At 41.5% G+C, this 12048-nt stretch overlaps 1 protein-coding gene across 4 annotated transcripts in view; it reads right to left on the bottom strand.

Moving 5' to 3' along the window:
• The window catches only part of LOC142391919 (NLR family CARD domain-containing protein 3-like), a 35997-nt gene that overhangs the window by 16485 nt on the left and 7464 nt on the right, over positions 1 to 12048 (bottom strand). For all 4 annotated transcript variants that reach the window (XM_075478097.1, XM_075478100.1, XM_075478101.1 and 1 more), the window contains 8 exons: positions 11757 to 12041; positions 8580 to 10362; positions 8319 to 8492; positions 7870 to 8043; positions 7453 to 7626; positions 3174 to 3220; positions 2518 to 3047; positions 1795 to 1841 (listed from right to left, as the gene is read on the bottom strand). In XM_075478097.1, the coding sequence (XP_075334212.1) occupies positions 1795 to 1841; positions 2518 to 3047; positions 3174 to 3220; positions 7453 to 7626; positions 7870 to 8043; positions 8319 to 8492; positions 8580 to 10362; positions 11757 to 12041 (3214 nt within the window). The remainder of the gene's footprint in view (positions 1 to 1794; positions 1842 to 2517; positions 3048 to 3173; positions 3221 to 7452; positions 7627 to 7869; positions 8044 to 8318; positions 8493 to 8579; positions 10363 to 11756; positions 12042 to 12048) is intronic.

The raw sequence follows: 12048 nt of genomic DNA, 5'->3' as shown, positions 1-12048 counted from the left end.
CAGCTGCTATTGCCTCTTCTAATCCAAATCCACAGACTGGATTTTACTGCTTCATCTGACACTTCTTTCACTATTTTCCTCACATTCTGTCCACTTACACCCAGCTCCCTCAACAATGAGACAACAGACTTTGCAACAAATCCTCTACATCCTACTTCCACTGGACAAATTCTAACCTTCCATCCTCGCTGCTCTGCTTCTGCCCCCAACTCCACATATCTAAGCTTTTTCCTTTCATATGCTTCTGCTACTAATTCCTCCCAAGGAACAGTCAGCTCTATGAAATAGACTCTCATTCTACTCCTAGACCACAAATCTATATCAGGCCTTAAATTTAGTTTTAAGTCTGGTGTCAGTACATGCTCAGTCCGTTATAGTGAGTTTTACAAATTCATTTAGTATGAAAACCAAATTCAACCTGCAGAAGCTTGTTGTGCTTTGCTGATAACCGCTTGATAGCCACTCCCTGCTTCTTTACAGCAGAGCCAAAATTCAAACAGCTGGTATTGATAACAAGCTCAGAAAAACAGTCTTTTCAACACTCACTGGAAGATTCTCTGAGGTGATAGTTGTTCCTTAATGACATTTACAACATATGGTTGTTTTGTTTGTATCATGTGACAGTGATGCTAATTTTTTAGCAAACTCTGAATCTCTTGAACAAGATTTAATGACTGTTTTTTCAAAATGTTCTTTTACATGGTTGAATGCCAATAAATCTCCTTCATATGTTTTGAAAACTGATGTGTTTGCCCATTGTTTTATGGTAAACGATGATTCATAGTAAGGTTGTGTAAAGTTATTACACTTGGTTACAGGTCGTTTAGGCCATTGCCGTTTAGGCCCCAGTCGTTTAGGCCCCCCTGCAGTCGTTTAGGCCGACAGAGGAGTCGTTTAGGCCACAGGGAGCAGTCATTTAGGCCAGGCTACCTGAGCAGCTGAAATCTTTATTATTGTACATTCGTTATTATAAGATATAAGTCAGCTCTACTGGTCTGTCTGGGTAGCCTACATATCTATGGTAAATTATTTAATAACCAACTTTAGTGTTGAAACGTTTTTTTTTAATTAATAAATGGTGATTTATAAATTCATAAAATTGTGGAAATAATCATCCGCTTTGCCACATTCATTGGACAATAATGCTGTAATTATTTAGAAGCCCGCAACCACGTCCCATCTCGCAAACGGGCTTCTAAATAACGAATTATTATTAATAATTAGGCCTATTGTCCAACGAATGTGTGCATGTGGTTTATTTTCACACGTTTGTTGGCAGTTTTGCATCTCCTCTTCCAATTTCCAAGCAACTCGCAGTTCTCTTAAGCGTCTTTCGTGCGCTTGTGTGTGTTTTAATGTTTAATGTTTATATCCTATGAATAACTGCAAAATAAACATGGCCAATATTTACCATAGATATGTAGGCTACCCAGACAGACCAGTAGAGCTGACTTATATCTTATAAAAACAAATGTACAATAATAAAGATTTCAGCTGCTCAGGTAGCCTGGCCTAAACGACTGCAGGGGGGCCTAAACGACTGCTCCCTGTGGCCTAAACGACTCCTCTGTTGGCCTAAACGACTGCAGGGGGGCCTAAACGGCAATGGCCTAAACGACCTGCTCCCTTACACTTTCACAGCAGCAAACTTGTGACAAACTTAACATGAAAGTATTGTCCAAAGTTGTGAGCTCATCCTAACAACTTAAAACTTGACACTATACTTTGGTTGTTGAGGCAAGTGAGGAACATACAGAAATAATGAGATTTATCTCTTTATTCAGTAGCTCATACCTGTATGATACGCTGGCAGACTCAGGCAGAAGTTTGGGTCTGGCATCCTGAAATGGACAGTCACAAAATTAGTATCAGAGCACTAAGGGAAAAGCAAGAACTGGCCTCCCAAACAATTTGTATCGGATCATTTTTAATTCTTCACCACTTCATCAAATGAGATATTAAAGACACACTACTTTACATGTAACTGATACACTAATATTCACCAGAACTGGATTACGGATCCCGTATTAATTATTTAGGGAGTGGAAGAGGAAGAATTTTCCAAGGAATCATTCAGAACTAATCAAAATATAAATAAACTAATTCAAGATATTAAGGGGACAACTTTTCTTTTAGTGTGAAGGAGAAAGATAAGTTAAGACTGTTATTAATTATGTTCTCTAACAGGAAGATATTCTTTATAATTATATATAATATGGTTATATTAATTATAATTAATATAATATATTAATTATATAATATTTATAGGCTTTATAACAGTGACTGCTGAGTTCTTCTCAAATTCATTGATTGATTTTTATTTATTTGTTTATTTTGCCATTTAGTCATTTATTATTATTTAGTTAGTAGTAGTATTATTATTATTGTTTTTTATTGTTGTTAATACAATCATTGTAAATATTTTAAAAAATGTTGAGCTACTTGACGAATTTGAATTTCCCCCATTGGGGGATAAACAAAGTATTTTTCTATTCTATTTCTATTTTTATACTCAACTGAGTTTAGTGAGACTGAGGAACCCGGCCAGAACCCAAATCCGGGATGCAGAGGTTCTTCAGTGAATGTGGTGTTGAAGGTGTGGAGGTGGATCAGTGTGTCAGAGGAGACTCTGTAGAAGGACAGAGTGCCAGCAGGACGGTCCACATACACTGCTGCTCTGTTAGAGACAGAGGAGGAGGAGGAGGAGGGTGTTGTTTTTTTGTTGTGCCTGATAGAGTAACGGCCATCATCAGAGCACCTCAGACTCCAGGACTCGTCATTACTTCCAAACGCACAGTCAGTTCTGTCTCCTCTCCTTTCGATTCCTCTGTAACTCAAGGCGATATAAACAAATCCCCTCCACTCGACCTCCCAGTAACAGCGACCAGTCAGACCATTGCTACACAGCAGCTGAGGCCAAAAGTCAAATCTTTCTGGATGATCAGGATATGACTGAACCTCTGCCACAAGTGTCACCTTCCTGTTGTTGTCAGACAGTTTCAGGTATCCGTTCACTGTGTTTGTGTCGATTGTGAGTTGACAGGAATCTAATGGAGAGAACAAACACAATCCAGCTGCAGTTATTGATCTATCATCTGTTCACTTTTATCAATGAGTGATGTGACAGTGTGCAGATAGTTGGATGTCATGAATCAGATGAAGAACACACTTACACTTCCTCAGACCTGGTGTCAGCCATCGTTCTCCAGCAGGCTCCACCCTGAAAGGAGGAGGGGGGTCAGAGCAGCACAGACCAGCACAGTCAGCATGCAAACATGGACATTACATGGCTCTCACACACACATTGTTCTACACTGGGAAAGGAACAGGAAAACATCTGAACACCTTCACTGGAATGGAGCATCTGGAAACTAGACTGGAATGAAAGCAACACTGACATGTACAAAACTGCTTCTTTCAACCATCTTCTCCTTTTCATGTCTTCACTGTCACGATCCATTTATTTTTTGTGTGTTTTTCTGGTTAGTCTGTTTGGTCTCTTAGTTAGCCTTGCCATTTCCTCACCTTTCCTCAGTTCCCTCCTTCCAGTCGTCAGCTCCACTCACTTCACCTGTGTTTCTTCCCTCAGCTGCCTCATCACCCTCCTGTGCATTTAAACTCCCAGTTGTCATTCAGTCATTGTCAGATCCTCCGTCATAGCAACCCATGGTTTACCCTGGTTGTCTGGTTCCTGGTCCACGTAATGTACAGACTATTTTTTGTTATTTTTTCCTCAGGTGTTTGTTGTTTTTTCTAGTTTAGTTTTTTTTGGTATTTCCAGCCGAGCTATGATTTTCATTTCTATTATAAATAAACCGTTTAAGTTTCCTCCTGGCTCCTGTCCCGTGTCTGCATCTGAGTTCTCCTTCGCCTCCATCTCCAAAACATGACATTCATATATGAAGAACACTGTAAAAACTCCTTGAAAGTCACATCTCTCAGGACCTTTTCTGGAAATTTTACATTCAGCACAATATGAAGATTTTTTTTCTTGATTAAAGATTAATTTGTCAACTTCTGATGGTCAAGGTCAAATTTATTTATAGCTACATTTAGTACATTTAAAAGCAACTAAGGTTCAGCAGAGTTTTAAAGGTAGCAACATTCTGAGCTGATCTTACTGGTACAGGTAAGTTGTTCCAGAGAGTGGGACCAACTACTGGAAAAGCCCAGTCACCTCTATTTTTAACAATTAAGAAATTAAGAAATTATCATGTTTAAGTGCAATACCAGCCACAAAATGTGCAAAATCCAACTCACATGAAGTTAAGAAGTCCTTAAGCAGAAAGGTGTTATGAGCCAGCAATCTAACATTGAACAAAGCCAAATACAGAATGAGATCCTCTCAGGCAGATGTCGCCCGAATCATCTGGTGAAGGTTTTTTAAAATTTATGCCGCCATGGAGGATCCAAATCCTCGCAGAAGGAGCAGCCAGTTGGAGTGGGTCAGGAACTGATAGATCCAGGAAGCCAGGAACAATAGGATGAAGACACCGACCTTTTGGCCTCAGTGAACACTGAGTTGCGACCTTGGTTGTAACTAGCACACCTCCTTGTTTCCGCAATGTCTGAAGTATTTCCGATGTGAAGCATCCACAGATAAATGATGCAGGTGTGCCAGTATTTCTGTCAGCAAGGGAGGAAGTCTTGCAGTCCAACTTTCCAGATAATATTTTGATGCCGAATCCTCAAAGGCTCTAATTTCAAGAAGTGATTTGCGATCATAAACAAGAAAGGCTGCAACATCTTTACAATACATAGAAAACTAACAATAATAAACAAAAAACTTATCAAACCAGGAAGACGAACTGCCTTGTACACTGGCGCCATCCAACCTGATGGGACTAACTAAAAGTTTCCATCAGCTGTCAGTGTGCTAAGCCAGAATAAACATGTAAGGGACCTACCTTCATACAGTGAATAAACTATTCTAGAATAGAATAAACTAAACTGGCTAGAACTAAACTAAATAGAATAGAATAGAATAGAATAGAATAGAATAGAATAGAACAGAAGACAGTACCGTATCAGTGAAGCCTTGTAGGTCTTGTGTTATGGTCCCCTTGCCCTCTTAGGTGCTGACCCTCCTTCTACCTCATCTGTCTTTCAAACTTTCTCCTCCCTCTGTCTTGTGTGTCTATGGGTGTGAGCACCAACTCTGTGTACCTTCCCAGAAGCGTGTCCTCTGCCAGAGACCTAACTCCGTTGTGCCTGCAAACTTACATGCTGACAAATCCTGTTCTCGCCTTCAAGCTACATTAAAAGAAAAACACTCCTTGCCATATCCCATTTTGTGTGTCCAGCTATTGAGTCCTTTTGCACCCACTCCTTGTGACATCTTGTTGTTCAAAGACAATCCAATATGTGAGGGTGATGCGGGATTGCAGCTGAGAAAAAGCATCGTCTGGCCAGGTTTTAACAGTCCTTGTAACTGGCTTGGTTTGCTTCCTGAGGAATGTGTAGGCCAGGATACGGAGCGTGGAAATATGGGCATAAAAACCCAGATGTGGTAGTGGGATTGTTCTATATGCATGTTTGAAATTGAAGTATACACGGTCCAGTGTATTGTCCTCTCTGGTGGCACTCTGCATCCATCCATCAATCCATTTTCGTCTGCTTATCTGAGGTTGGGTTGTGGAGGCAACAGGTCCAGGAGGGAAACCCAGACATCCCTCTCCCCAGCAACACTCTCTAGCTACTCATGTGGGATCCCAAGTCGTTCCCGGGCCAGAAGAGATATATAATCCCAGGATATATAAGATGACCAGGAATCATCCTATCTAGATGCCCTCCAGATGGCCGAGCTCCTAACCCTATCTCTAAGGCTGAAGGAAACCCATTTCAGCCTCAGTAACTCTGCAAGGGTAAAGATCTAGTCCCGGTTATTCAATTGGTGGCCCCTGAGGAATTTTGTACTGCCTCTTAGAGTGTACTGTAATTATTACATATGGATAGTCTCATATAGTTCATGACTATGACTAACTGTACATTCTCCCGTGCAGTAGGAGGTGGTAAGGCAAGGCAAGTTTATTTGTATAGCACAATTAAAAAATAAGGTGATTCAAAGTGCTTTACAGAGACATTAAAACAGTATAAATAAAAAGCATGATGTAAAATTTAAACAAAAAAGAAAGAAATAAGAACAATAGATAAAATCAGTAGTGAAAATATGATTAAGTTTTGAAACTCAAGCTTCAGATTTGGAGCTTTATTCAAACGCAGCTGAAAATAGGTGTGTCTTCAGCCTGGACTTAAATCCACTGAGTGTTTCAGCTGATCTGAGGCTTTCTGGGAGTTTGTTCCAGACATGTAGAGTATAGAAGCTGAATGCAGCTTCTCCATGTCTGGTTCTGATTCTGGGAACTGATAAAAGCCCGGATCCAGATGACCTGAGAGTTCTGGAAGGTTCATACTGGGTCAGGAGGTAACTGATGTATTTTGGTCCTGGACCATTCAGAGCTTCATAGACCAGCATCAGAAATTTAAAGTCTATCCTCTGAAGGACAGGCAGCCAGTGTAAAGAACTCAGAGCTGGACTGATGTGGTCCACTTTTTTGGTCTTAGTGAGGACTCGAGTAGCAGAGTTCTGAATGAGCAGAGTTGTCTAACGGACTTTTTAGGTAGACCTGTTTAGGGGTGTTTTCTTTTTCTTAAATTCTTAAATGGGTTATACAAACAGTTGCGTTGTTAGTGTAATAAGTGGTTGTTTCAATTCAACCACTTCACCAGAAGGTTATAATGATGTGCTAAGTGTGGCTAACTATCACAGTTCAGATTACTGTTAGTCATTTAACATTCATTCCCAAAATTCCTTCATTTTATTTTGCAATTAACCAAAGCTGGCTCGTCCCTGTGTTCCTTGTGGCGGATTTGAGAGGGAGAGAGGGTAAGAAGTGACGTCAGATGGGACGAAATTTTGGCACCTCCCACTGAGGCTGGCTCACGCATGCCGTGGGATGGGCTCAGTTCTCTTTGGGATGTGGTGGTGTTGACATCAAACTTATAGCAAAGCACAGACAAGGGCACGGCAGCCTTCAACACAAACTTTAACAGCTTTGCAAAACAACAATGGTCATGAGACAGTCTCAGTTCCGAATTCTTTACCTCTTTTTTTCTATAGTGACAACATTAGAATGGCCAGAATCATTAATGGCAATGTTAATGAGCTCTGTATAGCTATAAAGAAAGCACCACATTCTGATACACACTACACTTCCTAAAAACACACATAACATTTTCCTAGACAGAAAGCCAAGAGCTTCCGCACTTTTGTGCGCTGCTATCTTGGAAATAGTACAAAAAAGAGGAAAAAGTACAATCCTGAAAAAGTAGTCTTCATCTAAGAAGATGAAAATAAATTGGCATTTAGAGATCTGTTTGAAATTAATTGGTTATGACAACAGGCAAAGTAAAAATGACAGGGCTTAACGAAGGAAGACGGAGAAAATGTACCTGAGAGTGCTCAGTTTCCACTGTGGATCCTCCAGGCATGTAGTCAGAATCGTCATCCCTGCCTCTCCTGGATGATTGTAGCTCAGGTCCAGCTCACTCAGGTGTGAAGGGTTGGACGTCAGAGCTGCGACTAGATAAACACAGCCTTCCTCTGTGATCAGACAGCCTGACAGGCTGCAGACACACAGAATAAGACACAAGATAGGCAAAACCGGGAAACAATGCACTCAATAATCCATTTTGTTAATTTCTAGTTGTGGAAAAGACCCAAGTAATCCCAAATGTAGCTCCCTTAAAGGTTTGTTAGACAACTGCTCTGACAATCAGAAATAAAAAACAAACTTTTTACATCTTCTATTGATAAATGAATTTGTACATGAAAAAAGTCATCAAGTGAATAGTTTAAGGAATCCCTACCTGAGAGTTTCAAGTCCACAGTGTGGACTCCCAAGTCCAACAGACAGCTGCTTTACCCCTGAATCTTGCAGGTCGTTGTTACTTAGGTCCAGTTCTATTAGACAAGAGGACTGGGAGCTGAGAACTGAGGACAGAGCTTCACAGCTTCTCTCTGAGAGGTTACACAGACTCAGTCTGGTTGACAGTGGACAAGAAATACATTTTGATGTTTATTTTTAAATTTTCTAATTTTTTGTCTAAAATTTTGGTCACACTTGATACACCATACCCAAATCTCAACTGAAAACAGGACACATTTTTTGTCTTTCCCTAATGAATCAGACAATGAATTGCCACGACTGATGAAAAACAAGAATCTCAATTTGAAATCTTGTTTTAAAACATTTCAAAGCTATGATTTGGTAGTCTTCAAAGCAACTATAAGATCTAATTCACAAACATGATCTAACCTGACAGTTTTGAGTTTACAGTGTGGACTCTCCAGTCCCTCAGAAAGCTGCTCCAATCCTGAATCCTGTAGGTCATTGTTATTCAGGCCAAGTTCTCTGACACTGGAGAACTGGGAGCTTACAACGGAGGACAGTGCTTTGCAGCTTCTTTCTGAGAGGTTACAGCCACTCATTCTAAAGACACAATGACAATGAAAAACATACTTTTGTTTTTTATTAAAATTACATTATTGTTTCGTGAAATAAAATATATGTACTCACAGAGCTTTGTTGGAAGCTTTGACCACTGGCAGCAGCCACAGAAGGTCTTCTTCCGAAGCAGAGTATTTCTTCAGGTCAAACTCATCCAGATCTTTTCCTGATGACAGTAAGATGAAGACCAGAGCTGACCACTGAGCAGGAGACAGATTATCTGTGGAGAGACTTCCTGAACTCAGGGCCTGTTGGATCTCCTCCACCAGAGAACGATCATTCAGTTCATTCAGACAGTGGAACAGATTGATGCTTCTCTCTGCAGACAGATTCTCACTGATCTTCTTCTTGATGTAACGGACTGTTTCCTGATTGGTCTGTGAGCTACTTCCTGTCTGTGTCAGCAGGCCTCGTAGGAGCCTCTGATTGGTCTGCAGTGAAAGACCCAGGAGGAAGCGGAGGAACAGGTCCAGGTGTCCATTTGGACTCTCTAAGGCCTTGTTCACAGCACTTTGGTAGAAGAGAGTCTCTTTTAGTGTTTCAGACTTCTGATACTTTGATTGTTCTCCCATCAGGTTGAGTCCAGAGTTGATGAAGGTCAGATGGACATGAAGAGCAGCCAGAAACTCCTGAACACTCAGATGGATGAAGCAGAACACCTTCTCCTGGTACAGCCCGCTCTCCTCTTTAAAGATCTGTGTGAACACTCCTGAGTACACTGAGGCTGCTGAGATATCGATGCCACACTCTGTCAGGTCTGATTCATAGAAGATCAGGTTTCCTTTCTGCAGCTGCTCAAAAGCCAGTTTTCCCAGAGACTCAATCATCTTCCTGCTCTCTGGACTCCAGTGTGGATCTGTCGCAGCTCCTCCATCATACTTGACCTTCTTCACTTCGACCTGAACCACCAGGAATTGAAGGTACATCTCAGTCAGGGTGTTGGGCAGCTCTGCTCCCTCTCTGGTTTTCAACACATCCTCCAGAACTGTAGCAGTGATCCAGCAGAAGACTGGGATGTGGCACATGATGTGGAGGCTTCGGGATGTCTGGATGTGGGAGATGATCCTGCTGGCCTGCTCCTCATCTCTGAATCTCTTCCTGAAGTACTCCTCCTTCTGTGGGTCACTGAACCCTCTGACCTCTGTCACCATGCCAACACAGCTAGAAGGGATCTGATTGGCTGCTGCAGGTTGTGTGGTTATCCAGAGGCGAGCAGAGGGAAGCAGCTTCCCCCTGATGAGGTTTGTCAGCAGCACATCCACTGAGGTGGGCTCTGTAGCATCAGTCAGGGGCTCCTTGCTGTGGAAGTCCAGAGGAAGTCGATACTCATCCAGACCGTCAAAGATGAACACAACCTGGAACTGTTCAAAGCTGCAGATTCCTGCTTCTTCAACTTCAGTAAAGAAGTGATGAACCAGTTCCACCAAGCTGAACTTTCTCTCTCTCAGCACATTCAGCTGTCTGAAAGTGAATGGAAACATGAGCTGGATGTCCTGGTTGGCTTTGCCTTCAGCCCAGTCCAGAGTGAACTTCTGTGTTAAGACTGTTTTCCCAATGCCAGCCACTCCCTTTGTCATCACTGTTCTGATTGGTTCATCTCCATGTGGGCCTTTAAAGATGTCTTCTTGTCTGATGGTTGTTTCTGCTCTGCCTGCTTTCCTGGATGCTGCTTCAATCTGTCTGACCTCATGTTCATCATCGACCTCTCCGGTCCCTCCCTCTGTGATGTAGAGCTCTGTGTAGATCTGATTCAGAAGGGTTGGCTTTCCTGCTTTAGGAATCCCCTCAAACACACGCTGGAACTTTTTCCTCAAGTTACACTTGAGTTTGTGTTGACACCTGTGAAGAAGCTCTGAATGACAAAATGGAAGATAAGAAGATTTCCTGTTACTGAGCAGCGTATGGAGCGTAAATATAAAGAAAATAAAGTCTGAAATCACATGCCTTTAAAGCTAAATTTCCCTCAATCTCTGATGAGACACTTATCTTAGTTACAGTCATGAATATAAGCTATTATTGCAAATGAAAGACACAAATAATTTCGATGTTTTTGTCCCTATCAATTCATTCTAACACGGGGAGGATCACATGTCTGCAAACCCTATAACAAAACAACTTGTAACAGTTTGGTGTAAAACATTTGGAGTTGTGAATCACACACCCAATTCAAAGCTCTCAGTAAGGGAAGCAACTCAAGAACTTTCTCAGAAAAACCAGAACACAACTTTTCCACAAACTACCAACCATAACAACCATAAGAACAACACAAACCAAGAAAAACAAGAAGATAATCCCACTAAAAACACTCCAAGTGAAAAAAATAAATACATCAAACAATTTTGAGCAACTGCAGAAGAGCCTCGACACCAAACTTTACTGCAAACCCTACATTCACCTGCTGCTGCACAGGTGGAGCTTCCTTCTGAAACACACATCCAAACGCATCTTAATCACAGATTCTTTGCTACAAACACATTAGCAACCATAACCCTGTTCAAAGCCCTCAGAAAACAGACTACTCCAGACATTTCCTAACATAAACCAAGAGGTACACCCTCAGAAAATACCACTGAAGAGCATCTCCCAAACACGTCTTTCTCCCACTGCTACCGAAGTTAAAGATGGACTCCACTGTATCTATCATGCCTCACAGATGCAGCTACTACACAAACTAATGTGGAACTGAACTGGTGTTGGTTCAAGTCTGTAAAAATGACACTGCTCCCCTACTAATGGCCCTCTCTGACCTCATGAGACAATCCCACCGCTTCACTCTGTAACCCATTCATTTCAACAGCTTGCATTGTGTAATGATGGTTTGTCGCTGTGCAGGAAAAGTGCACGTTATTAAGGCAAAAATGGAGGAGCTGGTTGTTTGGGTGAATTATTCACGATGATCCCTCCTGCACCCACAGAATCACTGTCAGTGCAGCAGTGCATTGCAACATAGATGGGAACAGGACAGATTAACCCTCCTTATTGAGTACAAATAGCCTACAATACATAACACCCAATAGCTTCCTGCCTGCCTGCCTGCCAACAACAAAATAATGTGTCTATTTTGCTCTGTAATTTGCGACCAGTGTGCTGAACTAAGGCTAAGCACATGTCACACTTGGTCTTAAAGGGCCCTAAGGGATGTCAGCTCTTTAAGAGATGTTTAAATTATTAGTCCAAAAGACTAATTTGGTCAATATAACTGAATATAAAAATATAAGCCCTTATAACAGAAATATGTGGCCTTACCTTTTTGTGCTGATGGGCCAGACAACAAACCCAGCTGAGAGGAAAGTGTAGGATCTAATTTTTGAAGACGTTCCATCATCTTCCTGCTGGCTTCCTCTCCTTTCCTTCTTACATAATCGATGAGGTTTCGTGCCTTATCTGCTCTGATGTGGTTCTCCTCAATTATTGCTTCTTTCTCCAAATCATTGAAGACACCATCTTCTAAGAGGGCATCAAGCAGCAGCTTGAGGATTATTGCTGGCACCCTATGCACAAACTCTGCTCGTATTCTGTTGAGTTCGCTCTCTGCAAG

This window comes from Odontesthes bonariensis, chromosome 11, assembly GCF_027942865.1.
Source record: "Odontesthes bonariensis isolate fOdoBon6 chromosome 11, fOdoBon6.hap1, whole genome shotgun sequence".
NCBI classification, from domain to species: domain Eukaryota; kingdom Metazoa; phylum Chordata; class Actinopteri; order Atheriniformes; family Atherinopsidae; genus Odontesthes; species Odontesthes bonariensis.
Note: the sequence above shows the minus strand (reverse complement) of the source record. Positions and strands in the feature narration are given on the sequence as shown.